General features: G+C 52.2%; 7 protein-coding genes across 7 annotated transcripts; 2 read left to right on the forward strand and 5 right to left on the reverse strand.

Moving 5' to 3' along the window:
• Positions 1 to 301: 301 nt before the first annotated feature.
• Positions 302 to 1,507, reverse strand: BO86DRAFT_416731 (uncharacterized protein; the record flags this gene model as incomplete). Its single annotated transcript, XM_025674991.1, has 3 exons — positions 302 to 1,022; positions 1,154 to 1,213; positions 1,302 to 1,507. The coding sequence occupies 3 exons, from the start codon at positions 1,505 to 1,507 to the stop codon at positions 302 to 304; spliced, it is 987 nt and encodes a 328-aa protein (XP_025530621.1).
• A 5,136-nt stretch (positions 1,508 to 6,643) lies between these two features.
• BO86DRAFT_386800 (putative signal transducer) lies at positions 6,644 to 9,552 on the reverse strand. The gene is made up of 2 exons (XM_025671431.1): positions 7,409 to 9,552; positions 6,644 to 7,332 (listed from the first exon to the last, which is right to left on the reverse strand). The coding sequence occupies exons 1-2, from the start codon at positions 9,345 to 9,347 to the stop codon at positions 6,914 to 6,916; spliced, it is 2,358 nt and encodes a 785-aa protein (XP_025530622.1). The 5' UTR covers positions 9,348 to 9,552; the 3' UTR covers positions 6,644 to 6,913.
• Positions 9,553 to 13,996: 4,444 nt separating this feature from the next.
• On the forward strand, positions 13,997 to 17,673 carry BO86DRAFT_396973 (putative RNA binding protein Jsn1; the record flags this gene model as incomplete). Its single annotated transcript, XM_025673455.1, has 2 exons — positions 13,997 to 14,235; positions 14,316 to 17,673. The coding sequence occupies 2 exons, from the start codon at positions 13,997 to 13,999 to the stop codon at positions 17,671 to 17,673; spliced, it is 3,597 nt and encodes a 1,198-aa protein (XP_025530623.1).
• A 598-nt stretch (positions 17,674 to 18,271) lies between these two features.
• Positions 18,272 to 20,032, forward strand: BO86DRAFT_229601 (MT-A70 family). Its single transcript, XM_025666990.1, has one exon. It carries the CDS (start codon positions 18,325 to 18,327, stop codon positions 19,870 to 19,872), a length of 1,548 nt encoding a protein of 515 aa, XP_025530624.1. The 5' UTR covers positions 18,272 to 18,324; the 3' UTR covers positions 19,873 to 20,032.
• Positions 20,033 to 20,109: 77 nt separating this feature from the next.
• On the reverse strand, positions 20,110 to 21,197 carry BO86DRAFT_407655 (ubiquitin carboxyl-terminal hydrolase). The gene is made up of 2 exons (XM_025674291.1): positions 21,006 to 21,197; positions 20,110 to 20,892 (listed from the first exon to the last, which is right to left on the reverse strand). The coding sequence occupies exons 1-2, from the start codon at positions 21,058 to 21,060 to the stop codon at positions 20,192 to 20,194; spliced, it is 756 nt and encodes a 251-aa protein (XP_025530625.1). The 5' UTR covers positions 21,061 to 21,197; the 3' UTR covers positions 20,110 to 20,191.
• Positions 21,198 to 21,405: 208 nt separating this feature from the next.
• Positions 21,406 to 22,414, reverse strand: BO86DRAFT_306498 (putative mRNA decapping hydrolase; the record flags this gene model as incomplete). The annotated part of the gene is made up of 2 exons (XM_025667698.1): positions 21,406 to 21,650; positions 21,730 to 22,414. Coding segments are annotated over 2 exons (930 nt in total), but the record flags the coding sequence as incomplete, so codon positions are not given.
• Positions 22,415 to 22,841: 427 nt separating this feature from the next.
• Positions 22,842 to 24,112, reverse strand: BO86DRAFT_332944 (ribonuclease H2 subunit C). The gene is made up of 4 exons (XM_025668797.1): positions 23,810 to 24,112; positions 23,662 to 23,739; positions 23,382 to 23,593; positions 22,842 to 23,323 (listed from the first exon to the last, which is right to left on the reverse strand). The coding sequence occupies exons 1-4, from the start codon at positions 23,961 to 23,963 to the stop codon at positions 23,282 to 23,284; spliced, it is 486 nt and encodes a 161-aa protein (XP_025530627.1). The 5' UTR covers positions 23,964 to 24,112; the 3' UTR covers positions 22,842 to 23,281.
• Between the last annotated feature and the right edge of the window lie 30 nt (positions 24,113 to 24,142).

The raw sequence follows: 24,142 nt of genomic DNA on the forward strand, positions 1-24,142 counted from the left end.
CACCTGTCTGCTTATTAAAGTCTATCCCATAATATGCTGCTGTTTCCCATGTTCAAGAAAGAAAAAAAAAAGCAAAGGTTGTTTCCACGCCTATCGCCCATGATCTCGTTTCTCGCATGCTTTCTATCATGAATCCTGTCCAATGATCGCAACTGATGATAAAAAGAAAAAAAAAAAAAAAAAGGATAGGATAATGAAACCACTGCTGCAGTTGACACGCGACCCAGGTGTGTATGGTTGAGGAATTGAGCATACTCAAAACACACAACTATGCCAAGTACGCGAAACAGCTACCTAGTGCTCAGACAGAACGCATAGGCACATCGGAGCTCACTGCACCCAAGGTTGTGGTCAAGGTAGATGTCTTGTTGAGAGGCTTCTCGTTCCACAGTGCACTGCTGGCAGGAAAGATGGACCCATCATTGGACATGTCAACGGGGGAGACGTCCTCAGCCTGCACATGCACGTGAGGAACTACCAGCTCAACCCCTTTGGCCGCACTCGAACTGCAAAAGTGCGGGTTGTGGCGCGGCGGCAACGGACGGTATGCCGGATCGTGCATCTGACCCATATAATCCGACGCGTTGCTGCTGAACGACGACGCGACCGTAGACGGCGTATGGGTCAGCGAGGGAACGGGTCCTGTACTACTCATGAGAGTAGCCAGGCTGGCGGAGCTGCGATGACCGAGCCCAGGGCGGCGCAGCGGCACACCACGATCATCGTTGTGAAACTGAGACAGATACTTCCAGGCATCCGAGGTTGCCACAGAATGAGCACCATTGCACATCGATATTACAGGCTTCCATTCGCTGGGATCCTGATCCGTCTTGATATCAAGCCACTCGCCGGGTATCCGGGCAGAGCTGGACAATCTGGTGGAGCTTCTTGTCGGGGTCAAGGGCGCGACGATCATCCTCGGAGACATCAGAGGAGAGCTCGGAGGAGTCGAAGAGGAAGACATGGAGGGAGCAGATGAGAAGGATGCTGAAAGTGGTTTGTGGGAGTCCTTGCGACGGCAGCTATGGATAAGACGAATGTAAGCATGAGTATCAGGATGTTTAAGCCGGATAGGAGGATGAGGTGGGATTTAAACAACGGAGCTGTGCTCAGTGACTGGCAAGTATTGTGCACGATAAGGAGATTCTCATACCTTTCACTGCAGTAAAGAAGAGTGTTGTCTGGCACTGTTATCTGTCTCTCGCACATGGCGCTGTTGATCAATTAGCTTTGAGTGAACTCTAGATAAGAGAATAGAGAGAAAATGCAAGCCAAGAAGAAGAAGCAATCCAGGTACATACCAGAAGTTAAGGAAGCTGGCCGCCATCTCGGGTTGCCGGTCGTCTTCCACCTGCAAATGCTTGTTGGGCTGTCCAGAGCCTAGCTTTGAGATGGAATGATTCACCCAGGAAGTGCCTCTCCGATGTAGTGCCGGCCGGGAGGTCCTCACTTTAGTGGCATTCGAACCCGAGGGTGTGCGGCGGTGATGAAAAGCGCCTTGAGTCATGGATGGCGGTGAAGGGGTATATGTGTAGAGCAATCAAAAAATAAAAATAAAAAAAATATACTCGTCCAGAGGCACCGAAGTGGCTCTATCTGAGATAGTTCGGCGGGTGGTACCTTGCGCCGATGGAGGCCGCGTCCAGTTGTGGAGCACGAGAGCTTCCCCTGATGGGGTCAGAGTATGAGGGATTTGCGTCTAGCAGGGGGGGGTGGTCAAGTGCACAGCTGGACCAACCAGCTGGACCAGCCTGTCTCGGATAGTGGTACTGCGAGGTATTGCAGCTCCCGTGATGGTAATAATGCCTCGCACTTGTTCAGAAAGGAGACAATGATTGAAAGCATGTGCTGGATCAATCCGACGGAATGACCTAAGAATACAGATCTGAGCGCCCTTTTTGGTGTTTCTTTTTTGGAAGGGAACCCCAGCAATGAGGCAAATATGTAGCAGCCGGATTGCAAATTCTTTATGATGATAATGATGCCGATAAGCTTTTCAGAGGGTGTATCTGTGTATCTGTGTATCTGCAGTGGCACGGCAATGGTCAGATCAGTCACAAAAATAAAGGCGCAGTTCCACTAAAACGGGAAGTGGCCGACTTGTTGGACGGTTATCAAAGGCCTCTGAGTGGGGAGAGATAAGGCACTTTCCAACAAGGCATAATAGATTTTAGCCTGATACGAGGAGGCATACATACCAAGAAACTGTTTTTTTTTTTGCTTGTTGTTGTTGTCTGGCTTGCAGAGAAAACAGAATTTCCTGCCCCCTTTTTTTATTCTTGTAATTGTTGGGGATGAGGGAGGACGATGACGATATCGTTCTCAGGGTACACCGCACTGCACGTGCAACGGCTGATGCCAAAGAAGGGTGGGTGTTGTTGTGATCCCGTTGCGGGATTATTAAGTGGCGGTGATGGGTTATCGTGCAGCTGGCTGAAAAGTAAAACCAAAAATTCGCTCGGAGAATATTGCGTGACCAAGGGATAATCGAAACAAGGTACACAAGACACAAGAATCGTCGATGTATAAGAACAGTGGTCGATTCAGGTCCCTTCTTGGAAGTCGATCGATGAATGAATGTCCGATTGCCGATGAACCGATGGGAGTATGACGAGGAAAGGCAGAGGGAGGGCGAGGGAGGTAGAAGGGGAAGATATGGTAAATATAACTGAGTGCGGGGGATTCTAGAACTGAACTCTATCCATATACTTGGGTAGAGAGAGCAATACCACCTAGATGAGAAGGTCAGCTTTTCTTCCCAATTCCCCAATTCCCCAATTCCCCAAACGATTGCGCATTATTTCCCCAGGGCGAGGTGACAACCGCCGAGCACGTCAAGTCCACCTTGGAAGTCACGCCATTGCGGTCTAGAACGGAGGGATTGGCCCCCCTGGTTGCCTCAGGCATCAACTCGACGCGCAATCATGTCTTCAATCGTCTTCAATTGCTCTCAATGGTCTTCTCCATTGAGCAACGAGCAACGAGCAACATAACAAAAATGACACCTGCTTACCTCACCACCAGCTGGAGCCTGGATGACCTAATCGTCCAGTCCAATAGTTACACGTCGAGTTACTCGTAACTCGTAACTCGTAACGGATACTCCGCAGTTACTGTCCTGGCTGACGCACCGGGGACCGTTGCAATCGATCTCCGCTGGTTGAAACAGAATTTTCGCTGGATGGTCTCTAAATTTAGTACCTGGACGCTGTGACTGCTCTGGATCCGGTGGAGAGAATTGAGGTCAGATTGAAGGAGAAGAAAGAATTAGATTCCAGCCCTCTCCGGATCCGTTGTTCGCCATCCCGCATTCTTATATTGGAATTCTAATCATCCTAATCGGCATACCTACAATCGGCACTCCTGCGTTGCCGGAGCGGGGTACTACTACTGTACAGTACTGTCCTTGGAGATAGCCTAACTAAACCTACGGAGTCACGTCCACCGAGCCTTGATTTCCTCCACAATCCTAGGCAACTACTCTACTGAGTGTGATGACGCTTCTTGGTTTTAGCAGAGCCATTTGTCGCTTTGGTTCCTAGCCCATCACATCACATCACCCTCCCACCAACCTTTAGTACACCCTGTATTCTCCGATCTCTCTGGATTTTTCCATAACCGACCGAACCACGCTTATCGGGTCGAGAGGGAAAAAGCTCAACCCCTCCCAATCATGCTGTCGTATCCGGATGACATGTCGTCTTGGCTTTCCGGACGATATGGTCTACGCGGGGCTTCTAGGTCTGATCGTCAACAGCCCACCATCAACCCCCCCCCTCAGCCTAGATTGGCACCCTTCTTTGATTCGGGCACCCATCATCGACCGAGGGGCGTCAGCTGTCAATCAAGTCCTCCTACTCCACCGCTCTTGGTCTAGAGTCTCCAGGGCAGTGTCTAAGACTCCGAGTACAGGGGAGGGATGGACCAATGCTTTACGTACAAGCTTACACATGGTAACTAGTGGTGCGCCTCCAGCGCGGAACTCCGTCGTTAGGTCGTCTCCTGCAGTATGCGTATCTGAAATTGCGACGACCCCTAGTAGGATCTGTGCGGTAAGATCAGCCGCCGTTTAGATCCAATGATCGCGCCATATGGCTCGAATGCAGTGCATGCCGGTAGTACAACACGTACACGCCCTACCTGTTGACCTTGGTGGTGGTGGTGGTGGGCAAACAAGGAAGGTTCGAGACTGCACCTCATTATGGAGTACATGCTTTATCTTTCCGCCGGTTCATCCACCTTGGGGGTGTGACGCCATAAATACAAATGTCTGGAATGGTATCTAGTGTTTATCGGGAGAAGGGGAACAGAAGCAAAGAGAGTTCGGCGAGATCAGCCACAACAGGAACGCTTCCATGATTCCAATGCTGCTCTGATGAAAGGGGACAAATCTTCATAAACAAGGGTGACGAAAATAGCTGAGACAGGCTGAGGAAGGAAAGGAAGCGCGACGGCTTGCGCCTACAAGGTCCACTGCGATCAACGGAGTAGACAAAGTCGGAGAGGCAATAATCGCCCGGCCCCCGAACTGGAGGCGATGTGGTCTATGATGCCATTGAGACGATAACGCAGAGTTAATGATGGTGGGGTAAAGGAAGTGAAGGGAAAAAAGCAATTTCACGCTCATCAAGCGCACCATGCAGTTCTATGATAACTGCAACCACAATTCAAGGCACAATAGACTACAGGACCCTATCTCGACCACCGTCTGTCCAAACTGTGTCGACTCCCTCATTTATGAGTATTTTTTCTCTATCGAACCAGAACTCTCGCCGGCCTTCCCCCTACGATGCTGATATGAAAATATAATTGACTCGCAGCGGATGGATATTCCCACCCGGTCGTTCCAGGAATCAACTTCCCTTTTCTCTTGTCTGACGAATAACTCCGGACCAAGTATCGACTCATTGCACATTCAAACTCCGAGGTCCACCGATCTCGACCGTGTCAGGATCTGTTCTGGACTTCTGACAAAGCGAAGCCACTTTTCTCCAGTCTGAGTCGGTATGAGTAAGTCGCTTACGTTTGACCCCGGGGGGTTGAATAGTTTTTTTTGACTTTGGGAATTCATTGACGACAGCCTCACTTCACTTCAAAACTCCACCTGCATTACCTAATGATGTACAGATTTTCAGTTTCAACAAACAAAAAGCAAATCGCATTTCCGAGTCCTGGTGACTGCTACAACAGCTCCTTCCATGCTGCAAGGACGGGGTTTATCGTAATAGTAGTTACAGTATCAACTCAGAGCGCAAACGGCTATTTTCCCCTTCCCCTTCCCCTTCCCCTTCCCCTTCCCGTCCCTCCATCAATGAATGCACTGGCTGTATCTTCGACCTAAATTACTGCATTCAGCGGGAATGCCGACGCGATGCAGCCATGGCCATGGCTAGTACTATATGCAGTACTGTAAAGCACCTACCCCTCCAATCCCTTGGCCCTTGTCCTTCAGATAGATTAGTTAGTTGCTATCTTTCTGAAAGCCCCCAAACTCAGCAATCGCCGTCCCATCCTACACATACATAGAAGATAATACTCACATTTCCACTGGGCCGCATGAAGATCGCTCATCCACCACTCTCTCTCTCTAGAATTGTTTTTTTTTTGTCGACTCTCCCGCGTCTCCCTCCATCATATCATGACCATCACACGCCAAATTGCCTCATTAGGGCACAAGATAAGCACCTACAGTAGACAGGACAGTACATCTTCATTCCAGCTAAGCTAAGCCAACCCAGCCTTCCCTACCGCACCTCACCAATCTACACACACACACACACACATACATACAACCAACGCAACCAAACAGGACATTCCTTCCCCACCCTCCCGTTGGGCGAGAACAAACTCTAACCCGCTATAACCCATTCAGAAGGTAAAATAAAAAGAAAATCTCGCACTCCAAACACTTTCCGTCTTATTGAATAACCAAGGAAACTTCTCCATCTCTGCCCCTCGCCCGCATTCAAAATCAACCCCAGACGCGGGGCGAGGGGGGAGGGTTCCGCACCAATGCAACATCACTGACCCTTCCGCGTGTACCGACTGGTACGGAACAGGATCCTGCAGTGCAGTGGCTTTCTTTCCCAAACCGGCTTGTCTGCGCGCTGCACTGCAGAATCTACGTTGGGGAGGAGGAGGGCCAAGGATGCTACTCGACGAGACTACAAAGTTACAGTATATGGATATGGCAACCAACAGATAAGGTAGGTAGGTTCTTTGTGGGGACCTGACGGCTGGTTCGGTTTTCTTGTTCATGTCACCAGTAGTTATATCCACTAAATGACTTGTGGTGTGGTGATGAGTACTTCAGTCGAGCATGCTGAATGCTTCTAGTTTGACCAGATTGTGTAGTGAGATGGGGATGATGGATTTTAGTAGAGATGTTGCGTCTGGGATATACCTCGAGTCGTTGATGTGTGGACACGAGGTAAATTCGTTATGAACGCCGCATGTGGACCGCTGCGCTTTTACTGATACTAACTTTGCTCGTTCTACGACGCTGGCTCCTGGCGAGTTGCTTGTGAGCTGAAAAGCAGAGGCAGCAATACTACACTAGCTGACTGATGGTGGCCCGATGGTTGGTTGGCAGGTCTCTACCTATCCACAATGCATGAAGCACCTTGATGGTTTCTTTCGATGCGGCAGCAACTATGGTATGCATTAATCAACGTACTGCACATTTTCAGGAGACTAGCCGGATACGAACACGCCTCGACTGTGATTTGTTTTCCTAGCATACTGGCGTGTGGTAAAGTGAGCATTGGTGTATGAGGCTATAGCAGCCTGGTGCAATTGCTCTAGGCATATTGTAATAATTGACATGGGTATCATTGAATGGATCATAGTGTTATACAGATTGAGGTAGGAAGGCGGAAGTTGGAAGTTGGAAGCAGCTCGGGCTGCCATCCAATCATCGATCAACCGCCATTGGATCTCCCGTGGCCGCCGGGGTGGGAGTAGATGCAGCAGCCGAACCAGGGTCAGGAGTAGCGGTCTTCGAGGCCTCAGCTGCAGCTGGAGCCTTTGCTTCCCCATCCGCTTTGGTCGCAGGGGAATCGTTGGTAGCCTTGTCGCCCGCAGTGGGTGGTGCACTCTCCTTCAAGGTTTCCTCCTTTGCTTCAGGTCCGCCCAAAAATCTGGCCGGCACTCCACGTGCAGCAACTCCAGCTGGGCCGACATAGCACCCAAGCATTGGGCTCCAACTAAACTTTTGCGACACGGCGTTTCGGATTTCGTGATACGCGTAGGCGTTTGCGAATGGAAGAGACGTGTCAGGGTCTCGATAGCGGGAGGGCAGTGATGTGATCACACAAAGGGATGAGGAGATCTCTATCATGCTTGTTAGTCTATTTTTTCTTCCTGGACAATGCATGCATCATGTGGGTCAAGGGGAAGAGAGACATACTGGTCAGCCTCGGAGGCTTTTTCGCATTGAAATAAATGCTGAACTCGCGACTTTGAGCCGTCTTATCATCAAAGTTTTCCAAGATCGTCAGATTGCGTCCCGTCTGTTCAATGACTGAAGGAGGTTGAGGGACCTCTACTTGTGGTGCGTCTGCAGTGCCGACAATTGGCTGATTAGCACGCACCTCGGGAGTATCCTTCTCAGACTGTGTTGGCATCAAGGCATCTTTAAGTGAGTCGGCTTGGGAAGGTGCATCAGCAGCGGCCGGCACTGCAGTAGGCGAGAGCTCCTCCGAAGCTGCGACTGCCTCTACCACTTGGCCGGTAGCTGCAAGAGGCTCAGTAATAGATTCCTTCTTTCCACCGCTGGGATTTTCATCTGTAGGTTGTGTGGCTTCGCTGGGTTTTGGCTGTGTAGCTGGTACTTCTACCTCAGGTTGTTTTGCGGGTTCGGCTGCAGAAGTCTCGTCGCCAGAGGGTTGCGCTGAGGACTGCGGAGCTTGAGCTGCGGCTTCTGAAGCCTTTTCTGGCTTCTCTGCGTCGGGTTTCTCGACTTTACTCTCTCCTTTGTCGGTTTCTGCTTCCCCACCCGGAGAAGCCGTATCCTGAACGGGCTCTGCATCTTTCATCTCTATATCTTTAAGCTCAACATCAACAGGAGCCAATTCCGACGACTTCTCGGTGCCCGACGCCTCTACGGGCGCGGGAGTGGACGGTTGCTCCGGGGCAGCGGCTGAAGCCTCTGCAGGTGCAGATGCAGTTGCAGATGCAGATGCAGCTTCGGGAGCACATGGGGAGGCTTCACCATCGGCATTGGTGGTTTTGCTTTCTGATGGCCCATCGCCCTCTTGGACGGGGCGGGTATCAGTTGGTGGGACGTCTGAGGGTTCGGGATTTCCCTTCACGGGGTCCTCTACAGCAGTTGCTACTGGATCCTTGGGTTTTTCGGCCTCGTTGGTAGCGGGAGGGGCTGCTTGCGACGTGGCAGGCCCAACAGTAGCACCGTCCTCGGTCGGCTTTTGCTCCGTCACATTCTTCCCTTCTTTGTCCGACTTCTTGCTTTTCTTGCGTGTAGTGTCCTCCTTTTCTGGCTTGGGGGTGATATCGACTTTGCCGACGCGCGTTAAGCGACCATCAGCCCAAGTGGCTATACCGCTCCAGTATGACATGACCGGGCCTTCGAGACGACGGTTCTGCAGCGCCTCGATCTTCGCTTTTCTTTCCTCGGCCTTTCTCTTCTCCATTTCCTCCCATCTGTTGAGGCTCTTGCTATTGTGCCGTTCTACCCTCTCAGCTTCGGCAAGACGTTCGGCCTGCGTCATCTCCTTCGGCTTAAATTGGGCTTTCCGCTTCGCTGCCTCCTCCATGGTCGCTATGAGACGGATGCGCTTCTCCTCGCTATCTTTGAGTCGTGCATGCGTGAGTTCCTTGTTCTGCATGGTTTGTCGACGAGACGACGACCTTGTTGGCCCTTCTTCGGGGGTCGGAATCCATGAAACGCGTTCGGACTTCTTTTTCGGTCGGGGGGCAGGCACTGCGGACACGGCGGTGGGATCGATCTTGACTCTCTTGGCGGCTATCTTATATCGTAGATCGTCCTTCGCTCTCTTCTTCTTCTTATCCGCCCGCTCTTCATTCTGTAGCTGCTGTTCACCTTCAAAATCGTCGTCCTTGGCGCTGGGTCCCTGGTCGTCTTCATCCTCCGACGAAGTATCAAAGCGCATATCATCCTCCTCTCCGCCCATTTCCTCTGCATCCACGGCAAACTCATTGTCATCTTCGACTTCTTCGAACAGAAGTGCAAGGTCGTCGTCCGCGGCAGCATCCAGAAGAGCCGACATGTGAAGCCCTGCAGTGCTTCTTTTGGCGCGTCCCTGGATAAGCGACTCAACCTGGGGTTCCTCCTGCGCGGAGGATGGGGTTTCATGTTCGTCGGCCATTGTTCGTAGACGGGTGTATCGAAAAGGTGTCCCTCGGAGCAGGTTTAGCGAGTCCTTTCAAATAAAAGCCGACCGTCAAGCCACAATAAGACGCGAGTCGGCTAAGGCGCGTCAAGTCTCAGCAGCTTCACCACTTCTGCCATGCGTCTCCACTTCTCCTGAGACACTGGTGTGAATTTGGTAGTATATATAGCAGAAAAGTGATGGCAGAGTGAGATTTTGACTAGATCATGCAACTGGTGGTGCCGACAGCTGCGCTGCGGCAAGGCAGGCAGGCGGTGAGTGCGGAAATTCACCACTCACTGACCTTGTTGCCCCGGGCATCGATATCCTCACGTGACATGAGGGTAGATCAGATTCAGTGAACATTCAGAAAGATCTCAACGGGTATTTGATTCAATACAATTGAATTGGTCTTGACTCTGACTCTGGGCAGAGTTAACTTAGCAGCCAAATGGAGCTCACGTGTCTACCTGGTACTACACCTGAAATGAGCTTTCACAACAGTCAATTTCGGTAGAAGTGGTGATTCTTGGGTCAGGTACGGATACTATGCGGCTTACCATCTGCGCTCACTGCATCAAAAAGGCGCCACACGTACTGCTTGTCGTAGGTAAAGCTTATTGGCTCTTGGCTGGCTTGGAATTACTGATATCGAGCCTGAGGCTTTGAGCTGTTTCCATTCATATTCTGCTCACTGACAGCCCTGAGTACTACCAGTAATTCATTATACTGAAGAAAGGTGAAGTCATTTGGGGCCTATTGCTCTTTGTTCCCTACCAAGATATGACGAAGTCGGACAGAAAGGTGTGTTCACTAGTGGTCCAGGGCATCAAGGCCTTGCATCTTATTCAACACATATTTCCGGGAAGGTAAATAGCTACACTGCTTTCTGGAGCCCGAGATTAACGTTCTGACCTGATTTCGGAATCCTTCAGGTGGCTAGGGATGTGTATGACTGGCCGACTCTATAGCAGTGTCTGCAGTTTGCCAGTCCGAAACGATCCCTCGTTCTTGTAACAATGCGGTGTCGTGCATCCGTCCCGGCTTGATCAGCGTTTACGAGATGTTTGCTTGTATGGGAAAAGAACATCCAGGTGCTCAGGTTCTCTCTCTCTCTCTCTCTCGGACGGTGCAATCCAGGGAGCCATTTTGATATACATCAGACTCGACTTCTACTCGACATTGTGTCAGGGAAGAAATGACCTGACATCTGTTGCGGAAAATATGGGGGACCATTCCCCTGTCCTTGCAGGTAGCCTGGCTCATCCTCCAACTTAGTTTATGCGCTGGTATATCTTCGCTTCAGCTGATCGGTGGTACCGATCAGTCATGCCTCTGGTCCTACGAGATACTTGAGCATCTTGAAATTCCATTCATCGACTTTATATTGTTTTTCGACAGCTGATTCACAACAATCACTATGGATTTCGTAGTTCGGGATGGTCCAGAGGGCAGACTGTCCAGCTGAAGCAGCCAGGCAGATGAAACCATGGTGTGTCCATTCCCAGTAGCCGTCACGGGGCTGCAATCACTGAGCCTTCTGAGGATATCGAGGTTAGACTCAAAATAGCGCTGGGTTGCTTTGATTACAGCAACTGCGATGGGAAGATCCTTTATAATATAGGTCTAATATCATAATTGCACTGCCGCCGACCGTGTCATTCATGAAGACCCCAAAGACTACGCAGGACTGGTCAGGGAGCACCTCAACATTGAACATCTGTCAAGCCACATATAATACCCATCGATGCTCGGATTACTGCATTTCAAGATGTCAGTACTGTGGCTGTAATTGTTGACCAGCGAGGCCGTAAACATCGAGGACGAAGAATCCTATACTGGAGTCCAGCTAACCATAAACCTAGCTATGAAATCCACGATCAAACTCACCACAGGTCCCACAAAGGCGTCCACCAGCTCGCTGGGTTGGTAGTCAATGCACCCAGAAGTGACCCGTATTTGAAGCTGGTCAATGTTGGGTATCCGTGCACCACGTTGTGCACTAGGCCTCTGTCGCTTGTGCATCGGTTATAGAGGGACAGTTCATTGACCAGAGGGAGGCTCATCCCGAGTTAATCCCTTGTAGGTGGATGTGCTCTGATGACTTTTGTAGTCTATACCTTTGGTTAATTGTGGTGATGATCACCTCCCCCACCCAAGGATCAGCAGAGGGAAGCGGGCAGGTTGGCGTCCGCATATGGGAGGCGGTGGTATTTCGAGTCCCTCTGGCTGTTCCCTCTCTCCTGGATTTGACACACACACGTTAGCACATTACGAAAAGCATCAGGAAGGACTCATATAGTTAAGCTCTCCAGTGGTAATTTAGTATCTTGAGTACGAAGATGACCTGACTTATCATAGTGCCCTCGGACTGTCTTTCTAATGACAGGGCTGGTGGCTGAGGGTAGTTAAGGATCGGCTTCATTGGTGACTAAAGCTCCTCAACGTGACCTTCAGTCGTGCCTAGCATGTTTGAGGCATTATCAGGAACCGCAGTGTCTGGAACGATGAGGCCCTTTCAGATCTAGCACGAGACCAATCAAAGGTATGCCTAAGAGGCTATTGCGTTACGGAAGCGTGGCATATCGAGGTCTAAGAGCGGGAAGCCTAACATAATGCCACGCGTATTTCTGTTGCAGATCTGAGTATAAATTGTCCATCATACTCGACTGAGTAGAAGGATAAGTCGCAGTCTGCGGGCGTACGAGAATCATATCCGTGGTCTCCCGGCATGGCGGGACCAGCACACTGCTAGGATAAAAGCAGAGAAAAGAGATCTGTTGGCCGAACGAAGCACTCGGTAATATTTTGTTTTTGCTCTATACCATCCTAGGTAGTATCCAGCTTGATTGGAACATACTGCGCATAAAGAGGGACCTTGGAATGCGGGGTTTTAGCATGTTTCAGGGCGAGCATCACCCGGTCGGGGTCAATCAACATCCTCGGTTTCAAGATGTCCAATACGCCATTGGCACTCCCTGCTTACTCTCTGGCGCAGGATTGAACAGCCTATCATATCGTGTACGTGTTGGGTGCCATGATGAACCACTCTTGGTGCTATGTTTCATAGTTATAGGGGCTGTAGGCCAAACTTCATTATCATTAGACGGCGAACTTGGAGGTGGAGGGTACTGTAGTGTTGTCACCAGACTACCTGCTGCTAATCATATATTCAGCTATAGTAATAACGTCTCTTCCTGGGAACTAAGTGTGCTCATATGTCTTAAAAATATCAGGAATCGGGAATCAGGAGGGAAATCAGGTGAAACACACTGCCATCTACTGTACAAAACAGCCGGTGGTCTCTGCCCTGCCAAGTAACTTATGGGATTCACCACAAACACCACAATCACCACAATCTCAATCCTAATTAGACAATGAATTGAAATCAATCAACTTACTGCGTTGGATGATAGCATGGCCCAATAAGCTTTAATGGTACCTTGAGAATTCCGCAGTGACAGAAGTAAGAATCCTAACTCCGTCCCAATAACCAAATAACAATAAATCCCAAGACCGGTTGAGCCGGCCAACCACGAAGCCGAATATATGACATGCCCTCTTCCGGGGATCCGGCAAAAGTCGAGAGCTTCCATTTTCCTTTTCTTCGTTCCTTGCTGTGAACTCCCGTCTTTTCCATCCTTTCCTCTCCTGCGCTGTGTCTCTCCCGCTCTCTCCGCCTAACCCAACGAGCAACTCCTCTCCTCTACCATAACCCACAGCTTCTCTCTCTCTCTCTCTCTCTTCCTTCTCTTTACTTTACCCCCTCCCCCTCTCCCTCTCCCTTCAACATCAATCAACCCTCCCCCCTCCCCACATCCCCTTCTTCACTTTTCTATCTCCATTGTTCCTTTTCTTGGCCTCCACTCTTAATCTTCCGCCATCGTATCCATTTTTATCGTTCTTCAATCTCCGGTCTTTTCCATTCTTGTATCTTTTATAGGCTTCTGCCCGAACGCGCGCAGTTCATTTCCAGCCACCTCCAGTCGACCGACCTTTTGGATCTCCCGTTCCCCAACGGCCGCCGCGTCTCTTCTCCTGATTTCTACCATCATCCCTCCCTGTCGCTCGATTTGCTTGTCCAAACAACACCGCGTGTTTTTACGGTCGTTTTGAGCGGAGCCGAGTGTTTTGGTGGTAAATCACTCATTGAGATCTGATCCCGGCGGTAGATCGTGGCCATCGAATCTGGACACTGGTCTAAGACATTTCTAAACCGAGTGTCATACCCGTCGACTGGTCCAATTATAACGGATTACGCACAGCTTCTCACGATTTTGCACCTCCTTTGCCCTGCTCTTGGCCTTTTGTGATCGTTAGAGCATACGTATTCTTCCGGAAGCAGTCCTCGCCGACCCCCGCCACGAGCACATCCATACCGCGCAGCGACCCATCGCGTATTCGAGTATCCTCATACCTATACGCAGGATTGTTTACCGCCTTCTCACCCAGGGCTCCGGCGGTTTATCGCTTCACTTCTCTCCGTCACCCTAATAATCGGACTGGCATATGATTCGCACGAATCGGCTCTTTGACTAAACAACAGTTTGGCCATCCCGACGAATACCACCATCCTTCGTTATCATCTTCAAGTGCGCTAAGTTTTAGGTGTCCGCCTTTGTTGAGGTGGAGGGATATAATACATAATGTTACCCGTTTCACGACCCGAGGGCCACATGAACCTCAATTATATTCCAACTACCCAACCGATGTCGGGAACCAGCACGGGGCGCAGCTCTCCTAGCGATCTATCGGGGTCTGCTGGTATGAAGCCACCGTTCGGATCATCAACCGGCCTGAATGGCGCTGCAGGCTCCATTGGAAGTGCGAGGCTAGGGGCTGGATCCCCATCCCATGAACTCGGTGCACGACTATACTCGAAACGGTAGGCAATTCCTACGGCCGCGATGAAGTAGCGTTGTATTTGAATGTCCGATGACTGACATTAGCCACTCTTCATTCTAGCGCACGTGAAATTCAAGCAGAGGAAGGTGTTTCTCCCAGTATCTGGGGACCCCCAACCAGTGGCCATTCGACCCCCCTGCGCGAGAATATCCCCGAGTCCCCAAGCCAAGAAGGATTTCCCGACTTGGTGCCCACCTCAGGCGGCTCGATCAATAGCACTGCCCGAAGAGCCAGAGCTGGGACCGTTCCGTCGAGATTCTCTCCCGTCGGTGCGCTGAACGAAGCGAATCTTCAACAACCATACATTCCCCAGACCTCAAGGCCTACGCCTTCGACCAGCCCTTTCCGTCCATCCGGGGTTACTGGTATTGACACAGGCGCAAAGACTGCAACTACCGCAGGCGGCAATAGCGCAGGCTCCCTCTCGCGTCTCCGAGCTGGCTCTATGCCCCAGCGAGCAAATTTCCTCGGAACTTCTGGTCCATTCGGGCCGTCTCTGTTTTCAACTAGCTGGGCAACAGGCCGTGACCGGGCTACGACACTTACAAGCATCCGATCCTCTGAGGGCCCGGCTTCCCCAAGTCATTCCTCCTTCTCTCGAGACGGTCTCGCCGATACTGATGTCAAAACCCTGGACTATTTGGGCCTTGCCGAAACCCCGCAACAGCCGCGAGCAACACTTGTGCGGCCCTCGGTTGACATGCTTCTCCAACAGCAGCAGCAACAACAGCAGCAGTCTTCGCTTCCTCCGCTGCTTGCGGAACTGGCGATGATGAAGAACAACAGCAGAATTCGTTCCTACTCCGTGAATGCCAAGGAAAAGTATGCGGATGACGAAGACTTGGAATATGAGAGCCGATATGCACAAATCCCGTCAGGGACCGTCACGCCTTCAGCCGCCGCGACAGCTGCTCAGCTAGCTGCAACCCAGGCTCAGATACATCAACACAACCTGGCTGTGCAGGCCTTTGCCAATCACGCATCTGCCAGCCGCCCTCGTGCACGGACAGCTGGAATCCTGGAAGCGCCGCCTCAGCGTTCGTCTATTCGCAACTACCTGGCTACGCCATCGCGTCTGGAAAACAGCTTCAGTGCGGCTGATCTCAACATTGCGGAAAGCGGAGAATACGATGAACTGTCCGAAGCTGTACAGCTGATGCATCTGGGTGGCAATAATGCTTCCAATCTCGGCATGCGGCCTGCGGCGGAAATGGCTGATGAGAACAATCAGGATGGGCCGACTCGCGCACTATGGATTGGAAGCATCCCTGTTTCAACTACGGTCACATCTCTTGAAGCGATCTTCAGCATTTACGGCAAAATTGAGTCCACCCGTGTGCTGACCCACAAGAATTGCGGTTTCGTCAACTTCGAGCGTATTGAAAGCGCTATCCAGGCCAAGTCTTTGCTTAACGGCAAGGAGATCTTCCCTGGTGCTGGCCCAGTTCGTATCGGATATGCTAAGGTTCCCGGGAGCTCTGCAAGTGGCACCCCAGGTGTCAATGGATCTCAGTCCTCGCCCACCCCGGATCCGAATGCAGGCATGAATGGGCCCGATGGTCTGGCCAGATCCGACGGCGGGCTCATTGTCCCTCAAATCCCAGCTCTTTCGGAGCTCCAACCAGAGATGGCTCAGATCGTTCAAGAGTTTGGTGCTGCTGAAGATGATACTCTGAACATCTCTGCTAGTGTTCAACGTGCCATTTCGTTTGATGCGTTTGAGGACGAGATCCCTTCGGTTGCCGAACCCAGCCAGACAAGGATGTTTGATGCCCCTCGCCTCCGCGATATCCGCAAGAGGATCGACAATGGTGCTTGTTCAGTGCAGGAAATCGAAGAGACCGCAGTTGCGATGCTTCCAGAGATTGCTGAATTGGCGTCGGACTATCTGGGCAACACCGTGGTTCAAAAGCTTTTCGAGTTCTGTTCCGAATCAACCAAGGAACAGATGCTGGCGCCGATCGCTCCCCACCTCGCTGAAATTGGTATTCATAAGAACGGCACTTGGGCGGCCCAGAAGATCATTGATGTCGCTAAGACTCCAAATCAGATGGGGTTGATCGTTGATGCTCTCCGGCCATACACCGTACCTCTATTCCTTGATCAGTATGGAAACTACGTACTGCAGTGCTGCCTACGCTTCGGTGCCCCGTTCAACGACTTCATTTTCGAGACTATGCTAAGTCGGATGTGGGAGATTGCCCAGGGGCGATTCGGTGCTCGGGCTATGCGGGCTTGTCTTGAGAGTCATCATGCCACTAAGGACCAGCAGCGTATGCTCGCCGCGGCCATCGCCCTTCACAGTGTGCAACTTGCAACGAATGCCAACGGTGCCCTTTTGCTCACTTGGTTCCTCGATACGTGCACGTTCCCTCACCGCCGTACTGTGCTTGCACCTAGACTGGTTCCTCATCTCGTCCATCTCTGCACCCATAAGGTCGCTTATCTTACCGTCTTGAAGGTTATCAATCAGCGAAATGAACCCGAGGCCCGTGAGATTGTGCTGAAGGCCTTGTTCTTCAGCCAGGGTGACGAGGTGTTGGAAAGAATTCTGAGTGACCAAACTTCGGGAGCGACTCTGATTTTCAAGGTTCTTACTACACCTTTCTTTGACGAGTCAATGCGCGCCGAGGTTGTCAAGAATGTTTCCAAGGTTCTTATCAAACTTAAGGCAACCCCCAGTCAAGGATATAAACGCCTGATGGACGAAGTTGGTCTATCTTCGCGTGGAAATGCTCGGGACAATCACCACGGACGTGATCACGGATCTAATGCGGACAAGCAACAACACCGTCCAACCTCTCGCCAGGCAGCCTCGAACTACGCTCCACAGCCGCCTTTGGAGAGGCAATACAGCGCGCCATTCCCTACTATGCTTAACCAGAGCATGGACGCTACCAGGCCTATGCCTTCGGAACAACAACCCAGTGTCGGAGCTTACGACCCTTACAGCATGAATGGAATGAACAGCCTTGGTTCTGCCGGTGGTATCAACCCTCTTAGCGGGATTGGAGGGGTAAACGCACCTGGATTTGGCCAAGACCCCATGATGCCTTTGGCTCAGCAACAGCTACAGTATCAGGCCTATCTGGCGGCGCAAAGTCGTGGCCTTTCGCCGTCCGGGCTGTATCCAAGTCTCGGAAACTCCAACTTTGGGTTTGCGGGTGGCGCTCCTTCAGCAGATAACCTCCGATCCTTGCAGACTCAGGCTGCTTCCTTGGCAGGGCCTCCCACCCAGCAAATTAACCCAGGCTCGATGTTGAATCAGGCGGCTTTCGCTCCTCAGCAATTCAGCCCCGTCATGAGCACTGCTCAAATGTACCAGTACCCTTCACAGTTCTATGCCCAAGCACAGCCAGCTCAGGCGCAGTCTGCCGGGGGCCGGCGTGGACGCCCAAGCCATCCCCAGCACATGTGAAAGCCCGGGACTCGCCTGTGCGAATGAAGCTGATGTGGGGTTGCCTCCAGCATTGAGGATTCCCTAAGATGCTTTAATCCGCCATTAACTTCAACCTTATGTATAAAGTTTTTCTTTTTCTTTTTTGCTTGATCTTTCGTTTGCAGTTTCCGGGATACAGAGTAGTATGGCTATATGCATGAAATGACCTTTGTCACACCTAGACCGACGCTGGATCGTCTTGGAAATGGAGGAAGGACTGATATGAGAAAAAAGTGTTATTGTTTATTGTTTATCGAAAGCATCGTGGTGTCGCCTATGTCCATAAGCATCTAAGTGATTTCCCGCCAACCGCCTTGGGGAGTTTGGCTCTATCTCCTGTTCACTATAGTCTACATTAGGTATCAAAGCAGAGAGCGTCTTGCGATCTTTCAATCTTCCCTCAATGCCTCTTGTGTTCACAGGTTGTATTTTGTACATGCGTGGTTGAAGGGGCCTAATTGAGCTACAATGAAGATGAAATCCAAGCTATTTTTGGCTGGGCCGCCGCGCGGGTAATAATCGTGTAAGTAACCTAGTAGTTCTTGTTGGGGAAGCGAAAATTACTGCAGCGTGATCCAACCAACCAATTGCTCGACTCCATACTATACTATACTATACCTACGTACGAGTATGATAGCACCGTCACCATCAGCTATACTCTATCAAGACCCTCAGGCCACGACCTTCTTGATCGATATTCCTTCATCAATCGCTCGCGCGCAGTCACTCTCCCCGTTTCAATCATCAGCGCTCTTGCCCTCCGCAAGATCGCCTTCTGTTCTCGAAAATGACAGGAATCGAAGACTTCTCTCAACGCCACCACTGAGGGTGCCCTATCCGACTCGTACGGAGCCGAAAACTGATGCGGCCCGGGCAAGAGTCCTTGAAAGAACCCCTCTTGCAGAGAGGCTTCTGCATTCCGAAATCCTTGAACCCCTGGTAACGAAGGGGTTATTCCAGATACGGAGTGCGCTCGACTCGGGGTTTCAATGGTGTCTTCCGCGGGTTGAAATAGATCCCAGCGCTCAGGACTCACCTCGCAATGGGGACATTGGTGACGGAGCTCCCCTCCCAAAGAAGAGGAAGGGGACCGCCGGGCGAACACGCTGCTCTAGCCACGGGAATGTGGACGCTGCGATGGAGCCGATCGCCTCTGCTTCTGCTGCCTTCACTGCGCCATGCGCCTCGCTCAATCCCCCGTTGATATTGTCTCCCGGCGTGAACCGCTTCAGCTGCATGTCCGAACTCTCCAGCATCGTGGTCCGGAATACGTCGTTGGCATCAGCCACGGTGCACGCTACCTGTACGGGGGATCAGGAGAAAGCAGCGGACGATACGCGATGCTGTCACAGTGGACCTCATCCCCTATCACCACGCCCTGTTCCTCACTCTTTCTACATTCCGCCGCTCTCGAGCTTCCTCCAAGACAGAATCCCGATCTCATCAACCCCCGTCACGCACGCAGAGACCCCCATCCCAGGTCTCCCTCGCCACCGGAAGTTCAACCTCATCCTGCTTGACCCACCCTGGGCCAACCGCTCGGTCCGTCGCAGCGGTCATTACCACACTCAGACCTACCTCGACTGGGAACTGCTCACCCAGCGCATTCGCAATGTCCTGTCCGTCCATCTGGTCCAGGAGTCTTCCTCATTCAATAAGGAGGTAGAAACCGCTGAACAGCGAAGCGACAGCAGGCGCAGGAGCGCCATCGCAGCCATCTGGATCACGAACTCATCGAAAGCCCGCAAGACGGCCTACGACGCGATGCAGGGGGCCGGGCTGACGGTCTGCGAAGAGTGGGTGTGGGTGAAGACGACGACGGAGGGCGAGCCCATCACGCCGGTGGGTGCGCTCTGGCGGAAGCCTTATGAGATCTTGGTGATCGGAAAGAAGGGGTCATTTGCCTCTCGGGACGACGACGGCCATCCCGCAGCAAAAGCCGGCGAGGATGGCATCACGCGAAGAGTGATTGCGGCGGTGCCGGATGTTCATTCGCGAAAGCCGAATTTGCGCGAGGTCTTTGAGCAGGTGTTTTTCTATGACAGCAGTCCTCGAGACAATGCCGAAATGCGATATACGGCTTTGGAGGTATTTGCTCGCAATCTCACGGCGGGATGGTGGGCGGTTGGGGATGAAGCTCTGAAGTTCAATGCAGAGGAATGGTGGGTTGAGGGTTGACCGAACGAACCGAACGATACAGCATAGGATGAATTTGATCTTCCAGGTAGTGGCTCAATCTGTGCGTTTCTTATCGAGGGGTTGGATATCTATCTACGGCTCATCCTTCCAGTAGCCATTGCCAATTACCCCATGACCCAGTGACCCAGTGTATATGTGAACGAGGTTTTAGGGACCACCACTTGACGACAACAAGCTACTTCCCCATTTGCCCACCCATGTATATTCCCGATTCCAAAAAAAAAAAAAAAAAAAAAAAAAAGGCAAGAAACAAACAGACCAACCCCTCCTCAACCCCCTCCAAATCTTATCCTCGCAATCAATCAAAACTCGGCCCCAAACTCACCAAACTAAACCTCAAATCCGGATTCCCGCCCTGGGCCTCGACTCTCAAGAACCGCCGCACCCCCAACTCCAACGCCCTCTCACTCAACGCATCCTCCCCGGGGCCCAGCACCCCGCGGTCGAGGGGCCCCTTCCGCCGCCCATCCAGCTCCCACAGCCGCCCGTCCGCGCCCTTCACGAACGCCACAAAGTGTAGATCGACATTGTCCTCCGCCTGCGGGGCCTGCGTGTCGCCCCGCTTGGCGGCGTCCGCGTGCGCGCTCTCCAGCGCCGTGCTCTCGTACAGCAGATCCGCCCGGCGCACGGGGTCCAGCCCCTCCGCTTCTTGCAGCAGGGCATCGAGATCCGACCCCGGCAGGACCTGCCGCCGCGGCTCGCCGTTGGCGACGGCGTGCAGCAGGCCGATCAGCCCGCACGCGTTGCGGATGGTCTGCTTGAACCACATCACGGGCTCCGTGGGGCCGGAGCCGGTGTAGGCCGGCAGGCTGCGGTCTTCGGTGAGGCGGGCCGTTTCGTAGGTCGCGGAGACCGGGAACACGAGGAGCAGGGCGTGCGAGGGCCGCGGCACGAAGGCGAGGAGGTCCGGTTCGTCGATCGAGTAGACGTCTGTGAAGGCGAGGGTTGCGGGCAGGCCCAGTTGGTGGATTAGGTGCGACATTACTTCCGGGTTGTTTTCTGGGGGGGGGGGAAGGGGAGGTTTGTGGTTAGCATCTCTTGGGATATAGGGGGTTTTAGGGTGAGTTGGCTGGTGTTGTTTCGAAAGAGAGGGTGTGTGTCTGTAGACGTACCGAGGGGCACGAAGGCCTTGTTGGTGGATTCCACGTCCGGGTTGTCGTCGGCCATTTTGAGGGTTATGGTGATTAGTCGATCTCGTTTGTTTGTTCTGGGTTTATGGCGAGTGCGAGTCTTGGTTTGGATGGGGGAGTAGAGAGTTGCGTGGGTGGGAGAGCGTTATGGAGAAGAGTAAAGTGAAGATGGTTTGTTTGGTTGGTGAGGGGTCGACTTGCGGTGTTGCGGGGTTGGGAACAGTCTCGGGGGCGGAGGCGGGCAAAACGTCATCGTGCAAATACAAATAAATAATTGGAGCATACTTAGTACTATGTTGGGTGCTGGAATTAACAAAAGAAGAAATTGTCATCATGTCATTTCTAGCTCATAAAATATCTAGTGTCGATCGATATGATCCTCTCATGCGGCCAGCGGCTTTTCCCCTCTCTTCAACGGTCCGTAGATGTTCGTCCACAGCTCGCTGGCTTCTCCCAGGAAGTAAGTCAGACTCACATCCGCCAGGCCTGCATCCTCGTCACCGGAGAGAGTTTCCAGCTGAGAGATGAGATTCTCCAATCCAAAGGCTTTCCCGGTGGCCTGTGTCGCGCCCGCTTCCAGCATGACGTTGACGACGTGGATATGGAAATGGTAGTATGTCGGCTGGTCTGCAGGTCAAGCGACAGGTGTTAGCAAACGTCGTTCAACAGAAAGTGAATGCAGAATAGCGGAAGAGTCCTCCCTCACAGTGCACATAAAGCTTCAACTGATCCTGCTCCAGCTCCGGATACATCTTCGCCGTGCCTTCGAGCAGCCGCTGCCGCAGATACTTCAACCACGGGATGTGTCTCTTCTTGAGATCGCGCAAGCTCCAGATATCCCTCCGCTGCACCAAGGCCAGCAAGTGCAACGACCCCATCGTCTTGCGGTCCCAATTCAAGTCCGGCAGCATCAGAAACCCATCATCGTTGGCATCGTCGTCGGCCGCCCCATCGTGGTGTCCCCCCTCATCCCGCAGGATCACATCCTCCTGCTCCGTCCGGCCCTCGAGGATGTTGAACACCCAGTTCAGCCGCCCTTCCTCGCGCTTGGCGCGCATGTACGGGCGGACGTGGTCGCGGTAGATCGCCGGCGTCTCCGTGACCATGCGAACCACCTGCTCCGAGTACTTCTTGATGTGGGATTCCGTGCACGGCCAGATGAGGTTCAGCTTGAGGTCTGGCGGCTGCTGCCCGCCGGCGTCCGGGCCGGACGACGCCAGATACCACCGGTAGATGTCGTTGTCGCCGAGGTTGGTGACGTGCGTGATCGCGGCGTGGAAGGCTCGGAGGACGGCGGGCGTCTCGGTTGCGAAGGCGGTGCGTTCGGCGGTCAGAATGCCCTGTTGGCCGTCGATGGCGCCGAGGATGGCGATGCGGCGGCCGCTTTGGTCTGTAGATCGGTTGGAGGTGGGTCAGTCAACAGTATGGGATCACGATACATTCAGGTTATCTGATGGTGCGTTTTGAAGAGAGGGCCGGAGTCCGCAGGTGAGGGGTTTGTAGAGTACCGTACCTTGCTTGAGCAACCTGTCGACCTCGAACTTGGAGATCAAAGCCTCCGGGGCAGGACGTTCCGTAGTACTGGCCATTGTGAGAAATGGCTTGCAGGAATGTCAGTATTGGGGTGTGGTTGTTAGGGAGGTCAATGTTGATGAGTCTACCCCAGATATTCTTCGTTGGGCAGAATTGTGTTGGCGGTGAACCTTATCAATTGCTCAGGGATCGTGTGCGGAGATGCATTGACTTGTACAGTGTACTCAGCCTTGGTTTTTTTTTTTTTTTTTTTTCTCAAATGTTTAGTCTCATAAGATACTCATTGTGGCATTTAGAGTTGTCTATCCAAAATGCGAATACATCCTTGGATATAGAATGAGTCTAAGGGGAAAAGGCCCATGCAACCTAACTATATATTCCTCATCCGTGATGCTCGTAGATGTGTGCGTTCCCTTCCCCCGAAAACAAGATCTATATTAGATATAATCCTGAGCTGCCCTCATTCCTGTCTCGGCCGTATGTCCCGGACTGCATCGTCTACACCGATGCCCACCGTCTATCGAGCCATATGCCCGCCATGCTTTCAATTTGCGCGCCCGCAGAATAGTGATTGAACCACGTCACGAACATGTCCGGGTTCACCCTGAGCCCAGGGTGAAGCATGCGGCCGTGAGAGAAGCTGGCGCTGCTGCGATGGGAGCTGATTCCGTTTGCCTGATGTTGGTAGGCGAAAATCCTTTCCAAGCTGGTATTCGAGGCGTCGCTCAAGAAGAAGGCTTCGGTTCACTGCTGGGCTGACCGTGCATCTTCAACATGATCTTTAGTATGGGCAGAAGATTGGCCAGAAACTGCATCCACACATACCGCTTCGGCCAGTTTAATCCACTCCTCCACCCCCTTCACGAAGGCATCGTCCGCCGCGGGTACCAACTCATGGCCCCAAACCATATACTCGTCGAAGGTTCCCTGCTTCTCGAGGATCTTGACCGGCTCCTCCGGCTGGACTTCCTCGACGTCGGCTTCGTCTTCATTGCGAGTAGGGGGCAAGACACGGTCTGTGCTTGTTGCGATGACGCCTAAAGATTTTATGGGTCGGCAAGTCAGGAAAGAAACCATTTCCGCGGGGTCTTTTGGTTTTCCGCACCTTCGTAGCCTTCTGGAATAGCGACCCGTCGACCCTTGAGCCTGCGGCCGCGGAAATATGCGATCTGTACGTCTTTCTCTGTTGAATATTCAGTATCATCGATGAGCGAGCGGATTGCGAGTACGAGGAGCTGGCTTGCGACTCTTACCTTTCTCGTCGGCTTGGGGTTCCCAATACCGGTTCAATGTTTTCACAAGCCCATCGTAGTGGATTTTGCAGGGAAGAATGTTGGGAGTGAACCGGTCCGTTGACGGTTGAGTTTCAGTCGCAGAGGACTTTGGCGCTGCTTGAATGGCGAACATGCTTGCTTTGTGGGAAAGGACTGTCAGGCGCTAATATAGTTTGTAGTGACTGGAGTTTGACAAAGTATAGAAAAAGCCTCAATACCAACTTTGACAATGGTAGAGAATTGTTTTTAGATAGCAATGTCTGATTGTCCCTTTTATCTTCTTCGAGGATGGTTGTATGCTCGACCCCGGAG

Source organism: Aspergillus japonicus, assembly GCF_003184785.1.
Source record: "Aspergillus japonicus CBS 114.51 unplaced genomic scaffold BO86scaffold_8, whole genome shotgun sequence".
Lineage (NCBI taxonomy): Eukaryota > Fungi > Ascomycota > Eurotiomycetes > Eurotiales > Aspergillaceae > Aspergillus > Aspergillus japonicus.